General features: G+C 43.3%; 1 protein-coding gene across 7 annotated transcripts; it reads left to right on the top strand.

Annotated features, from left to right (window-relative positions):
• The first annotated feature begins 633 nt into the window (after positions 1 to 633).
• Positions 634 to 23,897, top strand: LOC308133017 (uncharacterized protein). 7 transcript variants are annotated; one of them, XR_013936716.1, is made up of 6 exons: positions 634 to 1,454; positions 11,796 to 11,854; positions 18,013 to 18,267; positions 22,024 to 22,106; positions 22,188 to 22,269; positions 23,369 to 23,897. XR_013936716.1 is itself a non-coding variant. In XM_080500266.1 (6 exons), the coding sequence occupies exons 1-5, from the start codon at positions 1,373 to 1,375 to the stop codon at positions 22,213 to 22,215; spliced, it is 312 nt and encodes a 103-aa protein (XP_080356392.1). In that variant the 5' UTR covers positions 634 to 1,372; the 3' UTR covers positions 22,216 to 22,269; positions 23,369 to 23,897. The 7 variants fall into 7 exon arrangements, 2 of the variants coding, with proteins under 2 accessions (XP_080356392.1, XP_080356391.1); XM_080500266.1 differs by lacking the exon at positions 18,013 to 18,267 and adding an exon at positions 19,731 to 19,790; XR_013936714.1 differs by lacking the exon at positions 18,013 to 18,267.
• The last annotated feature ends 446 nt before the right edge of the window (positions 23,898 to 24,343 follow it).

Here is a 24,343-nt window from a genome sequence, read left to right as displayed (position 1 = left end):
GTGAGTTGTCTTCGTATGAAACATTTCACCTGTATGTCAGCAGTTGCCATGGAGATTTTGTGCAGATATGTGAGGCTCTGCTTAATGGTCTGACCTTAACCTTGCACTTTCTCAACTGCATGCTTTCATGATGTTACAAACGCACAGGCATACTTTATACTGGAAATCAATATTTCAGAAGCTGTCTATTCGCATACCTCCGCTCCGCATTACAACAATCCTTTCATATCGGCGCAGCCTTCGACGGTATAGCGACAGCTCGCTGTGATTAAAATCATTTTGGAACGTTTACACGTTGCACACCTTCTACTGTATATCTCGCCAACTGATCTCCAAGTCTCCCATAGCCTTGAAGCACCATTTACAAACCTTTTCCCCTCCCCCATCTGCATTTCTCTTTCTGCCCCTTTTGCCCCTGTGTCCTACCTCTCTCTCTCTCTCTCTCTCTCTCTCTCTCTCTCTCTCTCTCTCGCTCTCTCTCTCTCTCCCTCCTACAAGCTGTGTCTCTTTCCTGTGTGCTGGGGGGCCAGCAGAGGGGAAGTACACATAGAAAGAAAAGCACTCTCTCTGAGTTCAAGTGCACAGGCTTAAAGACACAGCTGGCCTGAACAAAGGGGTATGTTACAAGGAGAAACCAGTCGTGAAAAGGCAGAACAATAACCTCATCACGAGGCAGTTCTGTACACATGAACAATATGAGTATCATTTCAACAACAAAAAAAGGAGAAATTAAGAAAATGCAAATAGGAAAACTGTAAAAAAAAAAAAAAAAAGAGAGAGAGAGAGAGAGAGAGAAAAAGTCTCCTCCCCTTTTCCTTTTTTCCACATATACTCCTCCTATTCCCTCCCACCCACCTTCCTTTCTTTCAATCTCTGTCCCTCCCTCTCTCCTCTCCTTCATTCCTATCCTGCATGCATACACACTCTCGCTCACACACATGTAGACACACATGGTGGCTGATTTCCTCTCCCTCCTTCTCCATGTCTCCGGCTCTCTCCGTGCACCGCGGAGAATTGTGATGGTTTTTCCTTTAGGTATTGAATACGGTGGAACGGGTTCTGAAGAGCTCCAGCGCACTCCGTCCCGGCCACGGCGGTGGCGGCGGCGGTGGCGGAGGCGGCAGCAGCAGCAGGAGAAGATCAGGCTGCCTCGCACTTTGCTGCAAGTGACTTTATCCTCTGCTTTTCTCCCCTGCCGTACTTTTCCTCGCTGTGTTAATTTCCTTTGTCCATAAGGCACGTTTCCGCTCAAAGTCCTGAATGCAGGGCGGCCGGGGAGACAAAACGCTGGCCGAGAATGGAGAGATGAGGCCACGGTGGATAAAATGTGACAAGGCTGGAGTGACATAAAGATGCAAGGCTGCAAGTCTCGATGGAAAGCACAAACTCAAGAGTGAGGATGAGGCGACAGAGAGGAAGAATCAAGTTGGAACTGGAAAGAAACGCGGGAAAAGGTAAAAAGGATTATATATTAATTTCTACTTCCTAAACTCTATATCTCTTGTTTTAAGTAGAAAGTAACCCTGTGCTCACCCCGTTATGTCTTTTAATGTTTTCGCTGTCCGTCCCACCTCGATTTCGGTCCTCGGCACTGATTTGTGTTTCTGCTGATGTGTGTATCTGAAGTCATTTTCCTTCCTCCCTCTCCCGCTGGAATATTTGCCCTGTTTCCACACGTCTCTCAGAATTCAGCCATGCTTTTAGTTGCTCTATTTGCTTGAGAGAATACGTACGTTTGCCTGGAATGAAGTTCAGTTTTAGTTAATGGAGGGCTTTGGGGCCCAGCTGGGAGCAAGAAGGAGAAGGAAGAAGAGGGTTGGGGCAGTCACTTTTGTCCCATTAGTTTGCCTATCGCCATTTTTCCAAATGGCACTATTTCCTGGTTTATGATTCCATTATAAATGTTGTTGTTTTTTTCATCCCGGAGTGGGCTTGTTGGTATGAGCAAAAGGTAAACTGTAAAAAAAAACACAAAGTATTTGAATTGTTTGGGAATTAGCATTTTGGCTTCATAGTTGCCACGACCCACCTTCGACTTCCCTGTAGAATTTACTTGTGGTCTGAGTATGGATGCCTGTCATGGTGCTTATTTTACCCAGGCTTCATCTGTAGATCTTTTGGCATCCACTAATACAAAACTTCGATCTCTGAATACCTCACTGCGCTGTGCCTCTGCAGCGTTCACCTCTTTGCCACTGTCCTCTCCGTTTGCCGCTTTGCCATCATTGTTTAATATCGACAAGTTATCGTCGTCTTCTGCATGTCGAATATACGCGATTATCGATCCTCGCCTTCTTCTCTGCTCTATACCAGTCTGCCTTTCTCCAAGGAGACACGATACAAGCTGTTTTCAGATAAAGCTGCATGCAAACTCACAAAGACGCCCCGGTTGTCTGTCTGCCAGGGTGCGCCATTTGGCAGAGGGCAGATTTCGGGTGACTCTGCAAGGATGGTCGTTGTCGTCAAGCATTGATAACTTGTACGTTAGGCTGTGAGTTTAACTCAAATCTTCCAAGCTGGTTTCCACACATTTGTGGCAGTAAAGGCTCGATGTAAAAGATCTGTTTAGAAAATGTCCTAATAAATGATACAAGTGAGGATGTTAAAGTTAACATTTATTATCTTCACTAAATACTGAATAATACCAAGTGGTTTTCTGAACACCGATGCATTTCAGCCATCATGTGATAGCAGTATGATGAATGTTCTCATCTATTTCGTGGGCCCGAATTAAGTCTTGAATCATTGTAAAGTCACAGGAAATTGTCATGTAATGAAGGAAGCATGAGCAGTTTATTCAAATAAACTACCCAATAAAAAGTTCAACTCAAATGAGTTAAAAGCCATATCGTCACAAATATCTGATATGTTAATGATGAATTAAAGATTTGTAGTTTAACTTATGATTTTACATCAATATGGATGTAATGGCCGGTGGTTCAGCAGACCTTATTTGGATGGTGCTCATTTATATGAACAAAGCAATTAGTGTTTACAAGGTGACGAGCAAAAATGTTAAGTAAAACATGTAAAAAAACAGGTTATGAAAGTCAAATGTTGCAGATGATTTTGTTCAAACAATTGGTGAATGAGATAATTATGTTCCCCAAATGTCACGATTCCAAACTAAGCCTATTTCACAGAATCCCAGAAACCCAACAAACTAATGGCACGCATTAAAAGTAAATACTTCATCAAGTGTTCGACAAATGACAGGCCACTGAGCGGCTAACAATCCTGTTGATCGTTTCCATTGATGCTAACTTATTTTCTGGTAATCGTCTACTAATTTCACCTTTTGTTTTTGCAAATTCACGAGAACAAAAAAAGGGAATTTGGGCGATTGTGGAACAGTGATTTAAGGTCACCGCGTGCTGTGCTGAAATAGTGATGTTACCCAATAGTGAGGGCTTGATTTCAACTTGCAGAACTGAAATTCAAGATGGTCCTCCATTCCTGCTGTTTGGAGGTTTTCTATCTCTCGTAACCCTCGTACTGCTGACAGCGGACTGACATGTTTTCCCACATTAGTGGGACCCCTTGTCATTTTCTTTACTTTTTTATTGTACTGGCTCATCTTTTGTCGTAAATATTATATAATATACATATTGCAAAAAATGTTCATACTCTCATTTCCTGGTGCTTTTATATAGTGTTAATGCGCAGCACTTGTTTTTATGAACCAAAAAAAGGTAACACACAATAAGACAAGTGTAATAAATGAAGCGTGTAGATTTCTGTTGTTACACTAAAAAAAAGCCAATTGTGTCTGGACAATTTAAGCGTATGAGCAATGGAGGCATTCAGGTCGCCTCAATAAAGCGTTTTTGGCTGTAACAATACCGAATACTTTTGCAGAAATAATGGATTGCCATGGCTTGCTGGAGTGACAAAGATTCTATCAGTTATTTAAAACCTTTTCAACTCAAGGCTGTCGCTTACTGACCCGAGCCGATCCAAACTTTAGAGCAGAGAGGAAGCCATTCATGTGTTTCACTCTATAAAAATAACTCGGCCTTCGCCATCAATTATGCAGTTCTGGTGTGAAAGAGATGGGAAAAGGGCCACACACAACAGGCAGCGGCATCCAGTGCGGAGAGAAAGCGCCGTACCATGTGACCACTGTAGATGTACCAACGCTCTCTCACGGTCTGAGTGAGAGCTATTCCCCCTGGACTCCGTGTTCCACTTGCATCAGTGTTTGTCTGCCTTCTCCAGGACATGGGGCTGAAATGGGGCTGGAGCTTGCCTGAGCTCCATCTGGATACCCATCGGGCGTTTCTACTTTATTAGCGCACTGCTGATAATGTTTCTGTCCGTTTCACACGATACAAAGTTGAAGCTTAAATCTCGATCCGCTCTTGTGTTCCAGCTGAAAGAGGCACTTGTCTCTTTGTTGCTTTTAGCATTGCTGAATAATACTACTAATAATACATTTAGATGATCATATTAGCATGTATTTTAGTACAGCCAGCGATACCGTAACATCACATACTCCACCAGTCAGGGTTAATTCATGTTTTGAACTGCAGCATTTTCTTCTCACCACCCATTGTAATTATTTTTCAGTCCAATTTTCACTGCCCATTTAGCCTCAAGACATACTGAGGCCATCAAGGTGACCAAGAGACTAGAAACACAGACAACATGAAGTATATTGTCATGATTGTTTGGTCCTTTTAGCCCATCCTTTCTTTGATACTTTGTGATCAAATACCGTTACGAGCAAAAGATAAATGTTCAGTATGGATACATTTGGTGCCAAAGTATTGGTTGTTCTGCAAGAGTTGATATGAGATTTACACATATCAAAGAAGAAAATATAATGCTGCTTCAAGTTATAATGTGTGATGATATCACGTAAAACCAATGGTGATTTCAATAATACCAATCCTATACCAATACTTTTGCATATTTTAAAAATCCATGGAATCCCTGGTATATCAAAATCACGAAATGCATCTTATCAACCAGTTAAAAAAAATTGTATAGCCTCAGGTTGCTGGGAAGATTGAAAAGTAGTGAACTGGGAGTGACACGCATTGAAATGATTAGTCTTTGCATTAATCGTTCTGTGTTACATTACACATGAAGTGTTTTTAAAAGTGTCCCAATTAACTTGTGACATGTTGGTTTGAAACCAGAATGATTGTCTACCATTGTGAATAGAATCAGAAAGGGTGTGATATAACTTTCCTGATTTCTAAATGTGCACATAGGTTTTTCAAAGACTGCTTATCGTGTTTTTACTGCTGAAAACTGCCACGACTACTAATCAATCATTTTTGCCACCAGTCGGAAGTCTCACAGGGCACAGTGTAGGTTGGGCTACTTGTACTTCTGTGATATGCATTTCCATTACGTGCAGCCGTACTCCCATCAACTGGTGAGAAAAATGGTACTTAGAGGGTTTTTGTGTATTTTACTAAATACTGTCACAAGATTGGCTTTTTCACATGCAAATACATTTTCAAATTGGCACATTTGGTTCTAGAAGTATCAGTACGTTCATGTCGCTTCGTACATCATTTGCTCCAAGTAAACTGAAGGTTGGAAAACACTGCTCAAAAAAGTTCCACTTACATTTGTTTGTATATTTTGGTAAATATGATTTTCGTTCTGAGATTTTTGCAACTGCAAGAAATGAAGGAAATTAAATGACGGGATATGCAAGTCAGGAGGAAAAACTACAAAAATAGTGTTCGCTTTCTTCAGCATCATAAATATTCTCCATAGCTTAAAAAATAAAATAAAATGCTGCATAGTCTTTTTTTTTTCCAATTTAAAAAAGAAAAAAAAAAGGTTACGGTGATATTGTGAACCATGACAGATCAGCCACACTCTGTAAACGGGCCACAATGTAGCTTCAGACAGGTCTATTCACCGTGTCCAAGCTGGAACATAAAACCGTTTTCTGTTGCTTTTGATGGGGAACAATGTTTTGTCCAGATTGTAGAGTCCAGAGAGTACCGCTCACACTCCCCAACAGTGGTACACTAAGTACAAAACAGTGATCTCTCACTTTCATGCAGACAAATTAGAGAACTGCTTTGCTTTGTGACGGCGGAGTGTTGCTCCATACGAGACTTAAGATCCGGCGCTAATGTCTGGACGTGTCAGATGACATTGCCTTGTATGATAACTTGCCATCAGTCATGCGAAGTTGTTTAACTTGCAAACTTACTAAATTACTACAAACGTTGATGGAATTGGTGGTGATTTTTTTGATTTTATGTTTTGTAGAAACCATGATGTGTCCTGAGGAAGTTTCCCATGTGATACTTAATATGTAATAACCACCTTTTCTATTATATTCACATTTGTGCACTGAAATTTTACTTGGTACTTTTAAATGGATCTTTTCAAATCTGTACGTTTACTCATTAGCTACTGAGTGCACCCACAATTTCAAATAGGATTCAAACCTGGGTAATTTCATAACCAATTGATGAATTTGATTTATTTAATTCCTGCTTCATATCAACATTTGTTTTTGAATCACCATTAACTGTTTTGATCATAGATTTTTCATGCAGGGAAAATAAAATTAAAAATTAAATCTAATGCCTGCTACTCAATTAATTAAATCAACTACTATTTAAAAAGCAACCAATACCACTCATACGAGTGTTATATACATATTTTTAGAGGGGTCTGTTCTTTTACATGCATGCCATTTTAACAACTGACTTCTTAATGAGTATATGTAACAGCAGGGGTTTTACGATGTTGCATTTTCCACCTCTGGCCACACCACACTGGGTGCAGGTTATTATTTTGGGTGTTTTTCCTCACACTTCCTAACGCCAAGCACCCCCCCCCCCCCCCCTCCACTAACCACGCCGATATCGATGAATACGTTTCCTCACGGAGGGGCCAGGTGGCTGCCTCGTGTGTTCAGAAGCAGGCAGAGGTGGTGAGGTGGGGGTTAATATTTGCAGGCTGTAGGAATGTGTTTAGAGTCAGCAGTGAGAATTCCTCAGTTGTGCATTAGTAGGTCACAGCATTGCCTCTTGCCTGCTCTAACCGTCTCAATCCTCTCTCTTCCTCTTTGTCTTTTCTTTCTTCCTCCTCCGTCTCGTCTTCATTGCCACGTTTTGCCAGCCGTCTTATTCTGGGTGCACGTCTTGTTCTTCTCCGCTCCGTCTCAAGTTTTGATGCCGCCTATTTCCCTCCTTCTCCCCTCAAACTCTTCAGATGTCTCAAAGACGTCTTCGGAGCCCCGGGAGCTGGGGGGGTTGGGTAGAATGCAGGAGATAGTGAAACTGTGTACGAGTGTGATAATGTTAGTGCAGGCCTCTCTGCTGCGAGCCTCGTGTCCTCCTCAGTACATCAGCCATGTATGATTTATGCAGTGGGTTTCTCGGGTAGAGTTGCGTTGATGTCGTTAGAAATTGCCTATTCATATTTTCACATGAGTGCAGCTCAACCCAAGAGCAGGAAATCCGATATTAGGACACTTGGTGTTGCCTTAGGTAACATGAGGACACAACAACAACAACAACCAAAAAAAAAAAATCAAAGCCAAAGAAAACCGACCGTTGTTAAAGTTGTCATCATTTTTGTCCACATGATGGTAAGTATGCTGTTTGAGCAGCCGCAACATGCTTCACATGATCCATCCCATTCACCCACTCACACACACACACCAGTGGTGAAGACTGCCATGGTGGTCACCTTCTGGTTTGAGGCTTTGACACGTGTGTGTCACTGGGTAGGATGGAGAATTGAAGTGAAGGGGAAATGAAAGTTGAGCTAAAACAACCATTGTGAGGTTGGCAGTTTCAGCAGTTTGCTAGATAGACGGTCGTATCTTGACTGTTAAAGATCCAGTGTGGTGCAATTCTGCAAAGATTTATTCAAGTAATGAAGCTGTAATTACATTTTAATTACCCTCACAACATACCCGATGTATTTACATGAAAGGCAGTTGTTTTTCCCCTCAAATTTAATGCCGAGTTTTAAAGTAATCAAAGGCAAAGAAACCGGACAAGCCGTAAACATTGATCAGGGTCGTTGCAGGTTCTCTTATGTGCTTTAAAGGTGACTTCGAGTTGACGAGCGTTCGACGACACTGAACGCCACTAGATCCTACATAGCGGCCCATTAAATATTCAGCAACTACAGCTCAGCTTGCATTTGATTAAACAAATGCATGTTAATTAGGGTTGGTTCAAGGTGCTACATGCAAGCCAGTTACAATCACACAAAGCAATCGTAGCTATTTCCGCTGTGCGTGCGTGTGTGCTCAGTTAATTTAACAGTCTGCTCGCCCAGTTCAAACAATAATGTCAACTAAGTCTTCATTTCAAAATGCACTTGATGTAGCTATAAAGGTCAACCAGTAAGGATTTGTTTAAAATATTTATCCGACAATGTAATGCTAACAAAATGAAATGTGGCGTACGTGAGATACCGTCGGTTCGTTGACAGTGACTTGAAGTGTCACTACATCCCTTCTGGCAACATATTGATGGCATTCACAAGGCTCTTTATTAGACAGTTTGCAGTGACACACACATGCTCGGTGACGGTGTCGGAGGTGTCATCAGTGTCTACCACGCCAGCGTCACACAGCGACTCGCTCCAGTGTGCCAGCTCGGTGCGCCAGACAGGGAGGAGGAGGAAGAGGGAGCACAGCAGAGAGGAGGAGGAGGAGGAGGAGGAGGAGGAGGAGGAGGAGGAGGAGGAGGGGTGTGTCGAAAGAAGGGAAAAGAAAGATGAAGGTGTAAAGAAACAGGTCGTCTGAGAAGTGCAGACAAGTGGAGACAAAAAAAAAAGCATGTGAGCGAGAGAGAAAGGGTTTAAAGAAAGAGGATGGGAGGCGGTGGGGGAGATAATGAGGAAGGATTATTCGTGCACTGCTGAGTGAATCCCGCGGAAACCAGCCTCACGGCTCAGGGGGCTAACAGTGGCCCTAACTAGTCTGTTAGGGTGTGAAACAACTGTTCAGGTTGTGTGTGTGTGAGCTGATGAGGCGACGTCGATACACTAAGCAAGACATCGGTACATAAACTCCACAGCAAACAAACTTTTACAAGTCGGGGATTGAGGTCTGCACAAGTGGAAGTAAAACCTCCCGTTGCAAGCTGTTCTTTGGTCAGTGCGGGTCAACGAGGTCACATCTGTAAGATGAAAGGAGAGGCTGCGGTTGGCTGCTTCCACAGAGGGATGGAAAGGTCAGGAAGTGGCCCCAGCACAAACACCAGACTCATTGTTCAAGTTCAAGGTAACACTGAATAGGGTTTTCATTCACGCTGCTCAGCGCTTCATCCTCCAAGTCGCTGCTTTTAAAAAAGGGTTGTAATTAGAGGGAAAACGCTGGTGATGTCAGTGTGGCGCTGTTATAAGTGTAAACTAATTATGTCAGTTGTATTTATTTAATTGGGAGGTTTGGTGGACACCAGCTTTGATGGATCTTGACCAAAATAAAACAACCAAAAAGAATAAAAGATACGAAGAGACTTAAAAAAAAGAAATGTGTGTGCGGATGTGCTCACACGTGGCCGGTGCTCAGGTGTGCTCAGTCTCTGCCCTTTCACACAATGAACAAGGTCACAGCCAGAAGGTCAGATGTCAGGGCAGCCCCTCCACCTCCACCTCCTCCACCCCCAAGCAGCTTCCCTCCCTCCCTCTCTGTTGTGTCTGTTCGGTCGTCAGCTTCTCATTAACTCCTCGCGGGGGATTTCCTGTTCACCTCCTTCACTTCCCTGTTCCTGTTCAAAATGGAACAGCATATTAGCTCTTTTTACAATACATGAATAATTAAATCCTTCACAGTTATTATGCCGTGTGTGTGAACCGAGCAGTAACTACACACTCGCACTGGAAAAGCTGGTACGAGCACAGAGCTAAACCAGCAACACTACTGAAGCATGTGGAAGTCTAGGGCTGGTAATTGATGACTTTGTGCTCCCAGTGAATACAGTACAACACACACACACACACACACACACACACACACACACACACACACAGGGGTGGGGTGGGGGGGGCACATAATTTAGAGTCTGACTCACTCCCTTTAACAGAAAGTCAATAACAATACAGGAATGATTAATCAGTCTCTCCACGGCCCCTCCCTCCCGACTCGCCGCCTTCCACTCTCTCCTCTCAACCCCACTCACCCTCTCTAAGCTTAGTATTGATCTGAATGCATTTGCTTCCCATTTATCCGTTAGCATCCCTCCCCCATCACGTATGCACTGCCACGGCATTGAGCGGTCACAAAGAACCTTTTAAACAGGAGTGTCTCCCCCGTGCGCACACACTCACAACCTCGTGCACAAGCATCAACACACACACACATATACACACACACACACACAGAGCTATCTAACACTGTGATAGGTAGTACACTTAACTGCATCACACCGGGGGATTTGGCTTGATTATTCTGGGCAGTGGAGTGCAAATGAGGAGGGTTCATTTCAAAGGGCAGGTGCATTACGTGCGTGTGTGTGTGTGTGTGTGTGTGTGAGTGTGAGTGTGTGTTTGTGTTTGCATGTTGCAAACACGTTCACCTAAACACAAACGTAGCGTTCTTAATGGTTTAACTGACAGCTCAGTTGACCCCTCCTGCTTCACGCCCTCCCCCGCTGCCATTCTGGTTGGTGGCACACAGGTTGCCATGACACCAGACTGTTTTGTCTGCCCTTTGACCTCTTTAAGGGGTTCTGTGGTCAATCAGGCATTACATGTGAGGGGCAAATAGAAGGGAGCGAAGGGAGGGGGTGCTGCATTTCCTCTGTAAAAAATTAGGCCCAAAAGGTTCCCTCTATACATCCGCTTTGTACTGAGCAGAAGGTGGGGAGCCTCCAAGAGGATTGCAGTGAAACAAAGACACATGTGCACATACAGACATGGCAGCGCTCTGCAAGGGTAAATGAACTAGGCTGGAGCTCCCAGGAGGTGGGGAGTTATTATGCCCATTGTGCAGTCGGCCAGCTAAAGCTGTTTGGCTGCTTCTTTTGAAGTTATATTTATCAAACCAGAGCAGGAGGCTTAGCACTCCAAGCTGGTGCATTGCTTTGTCCACACTGCAGAAACACGTGTGTTCCGAGTTTGCTTTCAAATATTAGGATTTAAACACACACACATGTTTATCCACACGATCTCAGTGGGGAGAATGAGCATAAAACTGAATTTAAGTCACATTGTCGCCTCCAATAATATCCTTCCCTGATATGTTTAAGCATCATGCGCCACACGAAAGTGATGGCATTTAATAGCATTAGCCTCTGTAATTCCCTCATAGCAAACAGCGAGTGGTCACAGTAAGCTGCATGCTGATTATGTTGGGATCAGTTTGTAAATATCCAAACATGTATTAATGGCTACACTTTAGAAGCAATACAAAACGTTTCAGCATTTATTGCCGCTTTTATAATGAGGCTAATTATAATGTAATTAACTCTGTAGTGAGAATTGCGTTTTGCACTATTAATCCCTCTCTTCATTGGGTCAGGATTATTACATGAAAGACCTTAATTCATCCCACATGTTGTTTTATGTGATGATAATTGATATTCCAGTTCTGTCTCGATTGTTTCATTTCTGTCTGTAATTAATGATTTCAAATCACTTCAGAGATGGCCACCGGCATTACATTTAGGGGCCTGAGTAAGTCGGGGTGATTCAGAAGCTGGTCCACTGACACCTCAGCTGTTTGCAGAGATTGAACTTGTGACCTCTTGGTTAAACAGTCTTTCTATTCACAAGGCCAGCTTCACTCCTTCTAACCTTGGTGTGTGTGTGTGTGTGTGTGTGTGTGTGTGTGCGTGTGCGTGTTTCAGTTGGTGGACATTTCTCTTGTGAAGAAGACTTGGCACACGACAGAAGAAGTGAGCTCAAGGTAATGTTTCTGCGTTTCACCTCTGCAGTCTATTAATTCTAAAACAAAAGAAAATAATTCCAAAATGTGCTTTAAACTGATTGGGCACACACACGCACACACTTCACTTGCCGTTGCACTTGTCTGATAATAACTAAAAAAATATCAAAATAAAATCAATAATAATAGTGAACATATAAAGTGTGGAGGACGTTCAAACATTATCGGGACTTTGATTATTTATTGATACAAACATTAAAAACAACTAACACTCCTATTCATACATTTTAAACTATGTTTCAGCTCTGTACTTGAACACTTGAGCCATTTGATTGTTGTTATTACAAACTGGCTTAAACATAATTTTCAGATAAATATATAATGTGTAATATTTGTATCACCCATTACTTGATATATAAATGACTTCAATGAAAATTAATGAGGCAATAAGTTGGGCGAGTATCCTGAGTCTTCCATTCATTCACAAGTATTTCTTTGTCTCGAAAGACACTTTAAAACACCAACAACCGTTTTTGGCCTCAATAATATATGAAGATACACAAAAGTACAGTAGCTTACAAGCCCAATAGATTTAACTGGCTGCGAGGAGCTTTAGACCTTGTATCTGCAGTATGGCATTGTTTGTGGTAATTCAATAATTAAGTAGTGTTTGTATGGAGTCACTTATATGTAAAATTGTAATAAAGCCACTGTAATGAATTTTATATGAAGAGCAAAGTGAAATTACCTTTGGGAGTAAAGTAAAACTAAATTGTGAAAATTCAGCCGGGTTTTAAAGGAGGAGGCTGTTTGTTCTGTGGAGCTTCGCTCAGGGAAATTCTGATGTGTCTTATTTTTCTCTAATGAGACACCCCAACCCAGCATCACAGTGGCACCGCTTTGAAACCAAAGTCTCCAGTGTCAAATCAGATCCATTCTTGCACTGGGCATTTGATTGGAAACTTTGAGAGGGAGGCGTTACAAAAGGCCACTCACACACCAATCCTCAGCATACGTAAATTGACAGCTGTGCCATAGCAACAGTTTGGCTAGTTGCCAGGCTGTTGGAGTTGCCAGGCAAAAAGGTTCCCATGGCAACATTCGTTTTGCCATCTTGGTATACAAGGTTGGCGTCAACCAAAGCAGATTAGTGTAGGACAGAGAGTAGCTTTCACCTGGGAAAAACGAAACGCAATCATACTTCAGAAGACGCTGGCAGGTTTGCGTAGCTTTAGAAAACGTTGGACTATTATCAGGATGTTGCCCTCAGAGATGTTTGTACATATTATTCAAATGCAAAAGAGCAACACGGACTACATATTGATATTTGATGTCAAAAACGAAGCATATTTGGTGCATAAAATCAGGTGGCACTGTGCATTCACAGTAGAGAGGATGTGCATTTTTTTTTTTTTATTGCATTTCTCCCAGGTTGCATCATCTTCATTTCATCACCTGTGCTACAAAATCGCTGGAAGAAAAACCGTTTCACGCTGAGCATGGATCTGTGAATATCTTCTTCTTTTCTTTTTTTTTTTCTTTTACTGATTGAAAAATGACTGTGATCGCTGTCACTGTGGATGTTGATCAAGTACGTGGGGGAATTTTGAACTTGAAGTGACACCGACACATTTCAGGATTGCTCCAGACATTTCTCATAGAGTAGTTTTTCATAGCTGAGATGCTCGGCAGGCCTGCTTCAAGGGTGGGGTGAGCGAGTCGGAGTGAGAGAGCGAGAGAGAAAGAGAGAGAGAGAAAGAAGGAAGGAAGGATAGCTGACATTGCCACAATTACACTGCATTTCTGCGTGATTTGACTGTGAAAATATTGCAGACATGGTGTAAAGCAAAGGAGGTGAGGCTATGAAAAAAAAAAAAAGGCCGACAGGCCGACCCGCCGGCCAGTGAGCGTATGCTGGAGTAAAAGAGTATTTGGGGCGCGGGGGGGGGGGGGTACGAGGACAGAGGGTGGTTAAAAGGGTAAGAGGCGGGAAATGGGGACCCATGAGGGCTGAAGCAGAGAAAAGGTTTAGTGAGTGCAGAGATGGGAGGAGGGGAGGAAGGAGTGCACTTTGGGACAGCGAAAAATAGTGGACGAGGCCTTTGAATGCAAAGCAGGGGAGAGAAGTAAGGACACAAATTCACCTGGCCTCATTTCACGCAGTTGGCTTGCGGACTTTATCACGAACCGCGGCGCTTGCTTCTCTCTCTGTCTGTAACGATTCCTTGTTTGGAGACGGATTCCTTTAATCCCACATGCCAAGCAACGATTTCATGCAGAAAATCCAGATCTCCCACATAGCGCTTTCTTTTTGTCAGCAATGCAGACTTAAAATAAATCTTGGGGAAAAAAGAAAAAAAATTACCCTCACGTTAGCAGCATGGGGTTAATATATTTATGTTCATATAGGAGTCTGCTGGAATTCTTTAAATGGCGTTTACACAGCATATCATCTTGCCCCAGTTATGTCTGAATGTGTGCTCGGAGTAACGCAACACTCCCAGCTCGGAGCTGTTGGAATGCAGCATTGTGCCAGCGAGCTCAGCCCTGTAGCTTATAACCAGCATGATTTCCACAGAGAGTATCCACAGATCTGAAAAGTTTCACTTTAGAAGTCTTTTTTTAGTTTTTACTTGGTGTGTGTGTATATGTGCATAGATGTGTGTGTGTGTGTGTGTGTGTGTGACGTGAAGGAAATTCCATTTTGACTGTGAAGCAGAAGTCTCCCAGATTTAGATATCACAGCTGACAGCAGACTCCACGGCGCTGACGGTGTTGTGGCAGATGGCATTTAACTCATTTGAAAACCTGTCAGCTTTTAAGTGGGATCGGACAGCTGATTTGGATGAAATTCCACAATGCGCGACGGCATAAATGTGTTCGGCACAATATGGGTGAAACACAATAATAGTCAGGGGTTTATTAAATAAATAACTGTTTCGAAAGTCATCGCTTTCTATATCTGATGTGATAACAGCTTGTGCGGCTCTATTGCTGAGTCCAGTGTGGAGCTGCAAGAACCAATCGAGAAGTGGAACAGAGAGGAAAGCAGAAGTTTGCACACGAACCAGTAGAGGGCAACAACTCCTAAGAAATGGCTGCATTACTATGCATGAACAGAAAATTAAGCCCTTGTAGTACTCACACCGGCATGAAATGCTCGGCTGTTAAAAAAGAACAAAAATGTTTACAATTCTTTTCCAGCAATTGTCAAAAAAAAATATTTTCCTTCCTCCAGAACATTTGGTTGTATAAGCTGCCTCAGTTTTGTCCTCCACAGTATTATCCTCCATCCATGTCTTATGGGTACAAACGAGCGTTTTGCACTTTGTAATGGCTCCTGTCCTTGTGTGTGTGTGTGTGTGTGTGTGTGTGTGTGTGTGTGTGTGTGTGTGTGTGTGTGTGTGTGTGTGTGTGTGTGTGTGTGTGTGTGTGTGTGTGTGTGTGTGTGTGTGTGTGTGTGTGTGTGTGTGTGTGTGAAGCTGTTTTACTCCAAAGCTTCAATGCCACACTTCACACTTTAATACCTGCGGCATTATTGTAGCGTCAGTTCTTCACCTCGAGTCACATTCAGTCTTGATTGCAGATCCGACTATAATTTACAGATGTGTTGTTAAAATGGAGGTGCTTTCATTCATCTCATGCTGTCGATCAAAAACGCTTTCCATTGTCATGAATGACATTCAGAAATAGGTGCTCACGACTAAATGTTCTCTGAAAATCAAGATTTGAAAAAAAAAAAAAAATCCCATAAAACCGGTTCATTTTTCCAGCTCAACCAAACACCACAGAAGAAAATCAAAGGTGAAAAATCCCTTCTGACTTTGCACAGTCCTGTCAAAATACTTACTAAATGATTTACTGGGGAGGGCATTAACTATTGGGACGTATTTGTGAAAGGATAAAGTGTAGCATGAGGTAATTGGTTAAGTGGAGGGCTGCAGGCAGACAGGTGTATCCGGGATGTACACAGACACCCACGTCCAGCTGTTGAAGATCCCGTCTGGAGAGCGACTCTACAATCTGTGCTCTGCGGCGTGAGGTAGTTGGTTGTATGGTTTCGCATAGTAAAGAGCATGGAGATAACTGTACAACCTTCTAGCTTTCCCCGCGGAGTCACTTCTTGCCACATTGAGAAGACCACCAGCAGAGAGGTAAGTATGTTTTGTTGCTGTGCCGGCGGAGCTCCTGGTGTTTAATGACACAAGCCGTCCTTTGCGACTGGCGGCGTCTTTTTTTCGTCCCACGGTCTAATCATAATGCCCTCCCCTCCGTGGACAAAGCTGCGATGAAGTGTTTTCCTCGGGAGCTTTAGCGTAGCAGTATTTGTGGTAAATGGACATGTTTGTTTGGATGACCGCCTCCCGCTTGAGAGGTTGTTGGTTCAGCAGAAGTCAGTGGCTCTTGCTGTAGCAAAGACACAGAGAGGTGCAGACAGCAAGCCTTCATCTCTATAGAGACTCTGAGGTTGGAGTAGGGGTGACGTGAATGTATGTAAATCTAGCTACAGTTAGAGGGAGAGCAATTCAGTTGTTCTATATTTGTAATATGGAATAAAACAAAAGGCTTATATTTAACCACGCATGTAACGTGTTTAAATCTGTTGAAAAATGAATGCTTGCGTGCGTCCCTCTGGACAATATGAAAAAAGGAAGAATTTCTACCTCCCTTATAATATCCATGCATCCCCAGTGAAACACAAGACAACGCCGAAACACATAAAATATTTAAACTCCGTGAAAGCACTCCAAGAAAAAGTGTAATTTCGTTGGGGTTAGGATTGAACCGAAATTGACAGCAGATGGAAGAAGAGCAGAAAATACTCATATGTTCAATACCTCAGCTGAAATCCTTGGAGAAAAAAGAAAACAAAAGAGAAAAAGTTTCATTTAAATTCAAATTGTGAAGACTCTCCTTTGGTTTCCCCTCAGTGATGCTAAAAATATTAAATATAAGTATTTCTGTGGATGGTATCCAGTGTGCAAGTTGTCATATTTCACTGATGTCTTTACCCACTCTCAATGTCAGGCCTTGAATTGATTTGAACAGCGATTATTCAGACAGAATGATGATGAAATGTTCCTCAACTGAGGTGAGGAAGATTCTTCCACCTTTGATTTTTTTTCTGAAACATTGTCACTACCAAATGAATGGTGTTGCACGAGAGAACATGATGCCTCTTCAAGAGATTAGATTAAGGAGAGAACTGAGAAAACCAGACATATTACAGTTGCTCCAATCAAAAGACAACTAATGCGCCTACTTTTAACAACCTAATATGAGAACATTTAGTGACAACTCTGGCCTCGAAGACAAGATGAAGACATTGATTTGAATTGTTTTTGTTTTACTTGATATTCACTGTACTTGATGATGTTCACATGCTCTCGGTCAGAACATTTCACGAAAAGTCGAGAAAGTTAAATGGTCACGTTTTAAAATTGTTTGAATATTTGACAAAGCTAAGTCACGTGTTAATAGTTAGATAATCGAAAACTGTTTTGGTGCAAAATGGAGCCAAGTCGTAGAGTTTCAAAGCAAATTAGTGCAACAGTTTTTCCTCATTTCCATTGTAAGACATTTGCAGAAAAATGGGTTCTAAGAAGTATAAGATCTAACACTTTTGTAAACTTTTGACAAATGGGCAGTGATCGCTAACCGTCTTTCCAGAGCTCCCAGTGCTCCTTCACAGCTCAACCTGCACTGCCCACTTCAACAAACCCCCATGTATATAAGCTTGAGGACTTAACATTACTGATGCTAGAAAGCCCTTGCCAAATGCCACTTGCCATATCACATTACCTGAATTTCCTCGTCGCTATCACGGCCCCGACAGCACTGCAAGCTTCAGCAATTTGTGAGTTCTGGGTAGTGACAACGCTGAAGCTGCCTTTCATAACACAAGAAGCATCTCATGACTAATTAATAAGCTGTGTTGTAAGAGACCACAAGCAGAGGTGTCAGGTTAGGGTATAACTGTGCCCCCCGCCTGGTTTGGGAGTACACATCACCTTCCTCGCTCGTTACTAAAGCTCAAGCGTGCTAAAGTTACAGAGAAGAAGGGAAAAAAAGATTATTTGGCAGAGACCATGAGACTTGTGTAGCAGCATGGTCACGTTCAGAGAGACTTAGAATAGGCCACTTCGTATTTAATACCCATTCTCTTGTTGGGTTCTCAGAGGCCTGGTCGGTGGATTTCGCCACCGGATCTCTGGAAGCTGTGATCGCTGCTCAGCAGAGCCTCCCGCTGGCCACAAATAACAGTCCTCCTCCTTCTGAGCCAAATCCATTGGCTTCGCATCTTTGCCTCCCCTTGACGTCTCACTCAGTGCCTTCCCCAGACTTTGCCCCACACACTCAGTTCCCCCTGGAGTGAGGCACCTGACCTCAAAACAAACCCTCTCGATCCCACCCCAACGGGCCACCCGCCACAGGTATTGTTCAGCGTCTGCTTTTAAAGTCTGCATCCCCGAGTTTTTCTGCAGCCACACCCTTGCCTTCATATTTCCCCTCACATGGACAAAACTGGATTGTTGGACTTTCCTTCTTAAGACCACCCAATTTCACTTTCCTTGATATCCCTTCAATACACGCAGCGGAACTTTTTTAATACCTGATTATTCTGCAACGTATGCCGCCTTTGTGTCAAACTAATCTTAGCCGTATAAGAGCTGTAATGCATCTCTCCCTCCGCCCTCCACAGGTCCCTCCAGCTCAGGCTCCATGCCTTTTTCGCTTTCACACAACTATATTTGCCACGTTCATTATGTCCCCCCCCCCCCCCATCTATGAAGGTCCTGGATTGTCTTCCTTTGTTTTTGTGCGGTCATTTGTGGCGTCCACGTCCGACTGTGTGCTCCAGTAGGTGAACGAGCCTCGCACTTTCAATCCCCACATTACATGCTACTGCCAACATCATCGTCACACGTATTTCTCGCGTTTCATTACCCGACAACCCTCCCCGCCTCCTCGCCCTCCTCGCCTCCCCTCAGCGTTGCCAGACAGCAGCCATCTGCAGTGCGTTACAGCCGACTCTCCTCCCCTCCTGGACCGGGGGGGGGGGGGGGGGGGGGGTCGAGGGGGGCATACATCAGAATTGTGCTGATTCTGCACTGTCAGTCGCGGCGTTCTTTATCATCCACCACACAGCGCTTCTCTCCTGTGAGATTTGACAGTTGCAAGGTGTGCAGGGCAACTGTAACGTTCCTCAGAGGAAGCAGGACTACCTCTGCGTGTTTCTGTGTCTGTGTCAGACATACGTGGAGCAAAGCTTGTTTCTGCCAGTCACCAGAGATGCTTGGCTGATTCTGCAGCCGAGCAGATGCTTCGCACCGTGCATATGCGTGAGCAGATTGTTATAACAATATACTCTCCTGCATCGCCACGCACATATGTTGCGTTGAAAATGAGTTTGCGAGCCAGAGTCATTAATAACGTGTTACAACGCCCCGAGATCTAAAGCCGCAAACAGCTCCTTGAACTCGTTGCAAAAATCTCTGCTTCACGCACCTCAAAGTGTGGTTTCGTTGTTTGTTTGTTTTTTTTTGTACGCGTACATACGCGACTTTTGGTCTGATAAGTAAGAGTGCTGCCATAAACAACGTCGTGTGCCATCTCTTGTGATAAAGCAGCAAACTGGAGCATCCCGATCCTGAGACAGAAAAGGCAGACACCATCCCAGACTGATGATGTCATCCGAGTGGAGCACTCCCAGTGCTTTGTCTCTCAGTGGCACTGCAGAGTGCAGCCGCAGGCACACACACACACACGTACACACACACACACACACACACACACACACACACACACACACACACCTATCTGTGACATTCTGGATGTGTCACTCAGGTTGAGACACTGCTTATGCCAGCGGGGACTGCTTTTTCTTGATTCTTAGGCCAAAATGGCGTCCGGTGCACCTCCACCATGGAAAGATGTGCTCGAGACTTTTATCCAGGCAAGAGGCGCAGACTGCTGCATTCTTATTATCTTGGCAAAATCACATTCCGTGTGCTGTGAATGCACAGAAGTTTGTCTCACTCACATTCATGCAGGATCACATTGTCACATTGCATGTGTGTGTGCGTGCGTGCGTGCGTGCGTGCGTGCGTGCGTGCGTGTGTGTGTGTGTGTGTGTGTGTACGCACTGCAAAAGCCCTTATTGAACCACAACTGGTTGCGAAACAACAGTGCAGAACTCTCAACACACACATTGCAGCTGGTAGTGTAAACACGTTCAGCATCTTGTTTCTATGCAAATTCAGGTGTCATGGCATTACATTATGATTGCAGCTATGGAGGAGGATGTTAAGAGTTCCGTAGTGTGAATAAGACAGTTATACAGAATAGGATCAAAGCAGGAAATAAATTCAGCTGTACGGAGTGTGTGTCTGGAATACATGCCGCTAAAGTGGCATAGCCTATATAGACAATATGGATGCATCATGTTTATTCAGGAGGTTTTATAAAGGTACGGCATAGTGTTTTTCCTCCGAACCTACATTTCTGACAGGATGTATGGCTGTCTGGAATATTTATGGAAATCAAACTGATCTGAAAACCTTTTGAAACTCAATAAGTTTGTCGTCGTGCCTTGATTTTCAATGGGGAAAAAAAAAAAAAAACACTTTTAAGAGGTTACTAAATGACACTATGTATCTTTCTAACTTTCTGAATTCCTTTTCTTTGTCAGACGGGGGTTTAAGTCACTTCCCATCACAGAGGTTTTATCTTAGTTACTTCCCTCGGCCAGCAACCATGTGTTTTCTTTGTCTGTTTACCCTCATTGGCTCTAAATGTGTGAGACATCGGTGACATGCTCTGTTGTACAACATGGTCAGAACACTTTAGAGCCATTAATGATGCTTACACATCAAGTGTAGTGTTTATGCTCCGTCTCGCTGAACAGACAGCCAATCAGTGGGTCCAAATTAGATTTACTTTCATTTCTCAATTTCCCTCGGGGTTGTATGATTCTGTTATCCAGCGAATACAACCGCAACTCTCTGTCCTCTCACGGAGTTGGACAAATATTAACGTCAAACTGCCGTCAGACACGGGGACAAAGCTCAAACTGCGTTCAGAAGCATCACACATTAAAAATGCAAAACTACTTTGATTTCTTTTGTTTTTGCATGTGACACAAAGAGCGGGACCGCATGGCGGCCGTGTGTTCTCGCCGTGTGTACAGGCAGCATCCGCTTCAGCATCATTTGGATTAATCTGGTTGCACCCAACAGTTAACTGCACATTGTTCATCTGACATGTCAAGCTGACTAATCAAGACACATTTTATAATTGGCAGGAGCTTTCCACGACGGGCTCATTTACTGCGCTCGATGTCATTCCACTTGCAATTTACAGCAATGTTGGCACAACACCATAAATCCTGTAATCAATTTGATGATGGCATGATTGCTGTACACATAGGATGAGGCGGTAATGTCAAGCTCTCAGGTTCATGAGACTCCTGGGCTTCATATTTTCTCTCTATTCTCCTGCTATTAGAGATTCTGACCCTCCCCCTACGTCCCCACTTTCTGCTCGCCGCTCTTCTCGCCCCCCGCAACACAAACACACACACAGTCACACACCTATAAGCACACATACGTGCATGCACTCACTGCACTCTTCACTCTCTCTTTCCATCTCTTAGACTTTCACACACACACACACACACACACACACACACACACACACACACACACACACACATACACATATCGCTCACAGGCTGGAGCGTGTGTGAATGTATGTGTGGTGTTGGGGGGGGGGGGGGTACTGGGCTAGTAGAGACGTGAGGCTTGGAAAAACGTGTGAGGAAAAAGAGGGAGAGGAGAATGTAAGAGGGAGAAAGAGAAGCAAGATGTGAGACTTTAAGATTCTGCTGGAAACAAAAAGGGATGACTGGAGAAGAGTAATGCAGCATGGAGGGTGAGTGTGCGTGTGTGTGTGTGTGTGTGTGTGTGTGTGTGTGTGTGTGTGTGTGTGTGTGTGTGTGTGTGTGTGTGTGTGTGTGTGTGTGTGTGTGTGTGTGTGTGTGTGTGTGTGTGTGTGTGCGCGCGTGTGAGACGCCTTTAAGTGTTGGGGTAGCATGTGCACCAGCAGGCGCTTCGGTGTGTACACGAGCATGTGCAAGCACAAGTGAGCAAGCCTTTTTCCTCTGTTCTCTGTTTCTCTCTTGTTTGCAGCTCGCCGTGCTCGTGACAGCAGCCCTGCAGAGACAAAAGGTGAAGTGGCGAATAGATGCCGGCAGTTCGTCAGGCAGGCACAGGTAGGCAGAGAGCAGAATAATGGAATCAATACTATTGTCTGTAACCTACCTGCCGCTGGGCTCCCTGTCTGGCCCCGGCAGAGACCGTCAGAGAGAGCGAGTGAGCTGAGAGGAGGCGCACAGTTTCTCCGGCTGGGAGAGAACAGAAAAGAAGAGGCTGAATGTAAGTGACTCTTATTTTAATATTTTACAATTTCCCTCACAGAGGGGAGCGTAGACTCACGATTGCATGTTATGAAATGGTGACAGAGAATTTTCTGTGAAACTTTTTTTCCATCACTAATTCCTCACATTTTCTTCATCGGTATTTAACGAAGTTACGTGTGACGATGTCCTTGGATCCGCTTTACATTCACTACGCTGTTTCGTTTGTGTTTGCATATAAGTGAACAGCTTTCCCATTAATTTCCAGACTGGAGGTTGCATGTTGCCGAGGTCATTTCGTGTTTGATTTGCACCTTGCTTTTCTCCTCTAATGCCTCTTTTGCGAAGCACAGTATATATCATCGCCCTTTTAGATTAAGCAGCTGTCAAGGAATTTAAGTATTGTCATTGATATAATGTGACACGCATTCAGACATTATGCCGTTGAAGTGAAAAGCGATCAACAGAGAAATTGTTCATCTCTGTTGCGCTCCGCTAAATTGGTTTGATTAATTTGCACTTTTGTTTCATTGGAACCGACACGAATGAGAGTCTTTAAACAAAACCTCAAATGCAGCCGACACTGCAGACAAATCCATTATTCATTTTACTTATGACAAATGTCTGCTATTCCCTCTGGTCTGCTCCAGCTGCCACATCTGTCAACAGGCAACATTGCCAAAGCCAATGTCAAAAATGCCTCTGTATTCCAAAACCTTGCGGCCTGTGGGTGATGAAGTCAGTCTGAAGGTAATACATATTGTGGGTGAACGCAGATCAATCCGATGCGGCGTGTGACGCAGACAGACTGCACCTCATTCACAGTCATGCGGAGTGTTTAAACAATTTCTTCAACAAACAGAAGAAAAAAAAAAAGCATGCCCATCTGACTGATGAGCCATGAAAAAAAAAAAAAAGGAAAAAAAAGACAGATTTCCCATATCGGCAATGTGCACGCATATGCAGTGTTCTCCAATCAGTGCATGTCTTTCTGCCTGTCTACCAGTGGGTGGCATCGCCTTGCAATATTTCTGCGCAATGATTTTTTTTTTCTTTCATAAATCCCTGAAAACGCAGACAGTGACATTGTTCATTTTTGATGTTCCCCTTGTCTCCAGGTGGACGCTTCCCTCTGCCCGTCTCCTCCCGCCCTTCTCTTTTACGCTTCAAAATGTGTGAAAACAAATATTATTTGGTGAGTCTAAAAACTTGCCAAATAATCTGGACTTGGAAAGTCTGAAAACTTAGTCTTGTCTCATTTTAAGTTTTGTACAGACAAAATTAAAATTAAATAAAAACCTACATTTTTCAATTCCATACCTGTAAAAAAAATTATACATTAAATAAATGATCTCAAGAGATTCAGGTTGAAGATATGTTCTTTTAGAATCACCTCGACTGTATATGTCTTTGTGTGGCGTTGCACAAAATTAAACTTCTACCGATGTTTATTACACTTCTATATTACAAATATGAATTTCTGGGGGTTTTCGATGCTTACCAAGATTAAAAAAAAAAAAAAAGCAGTTCATCTTGGAAAGTATTTTTTCATAAATGTTGTGTTTCTTAACATGTGAGTTGCTGTTTTTTTGTCTTGTCTTTTAATTGTGCTTGTGTTTGCCAAATAAATTACATTTTTAAACCGCATTAGCTCAGTGATCTCTGGAAAGCCGTTAAATACTATAATTTAGCATTGTTAGCTGTATAACTGATGTTGGAAAAAGCCGATGACATTTACCAACAGAGCTCCTTCTCCTAAATTAATTGTGTCTCCTCTGCATGGGTGAGATCATTTGAGCCTGCTGTGAAAAATGGTACTTTTATATTTGATTGCTGCACTGCTAAAACAGAAGGGGAAAAAATTGATTAGCGTGGTTGAAATGTGAACAAATATGTCTCGATTGTGCGGCAATAAAGCTTTAATTGCACTGCCTGCGATCTGCAGAGAAGCAGGACAGCGGGCAGCCGGTGCAGCAGAATCCAAAATGTCAGATGAGGTCATCTTCTTCTCTTTGCAGTGACTCTGCGTTTTTTTTGGGGGGGGGGTTTAGGGAGGGGGGATATTTTGTGTTAATTTGGTTGACGTGAGCATC

The sequence above is a fragment of the Blennius ocellaris genome, assembly GCF_963422515.1.
Source record: "Blennius ocellaris genome assembly, chromosome: 8".
NCBI classification, from domain to species: Eukaryota; Metazoa; Chordata; class Actinopteri; order Blenniiformes; family Blenniidae; genus Blennius; species Blennius ocellaris.
This window is presented reverse-complemented; position numbering and strand designations above follow the sequence as displayed.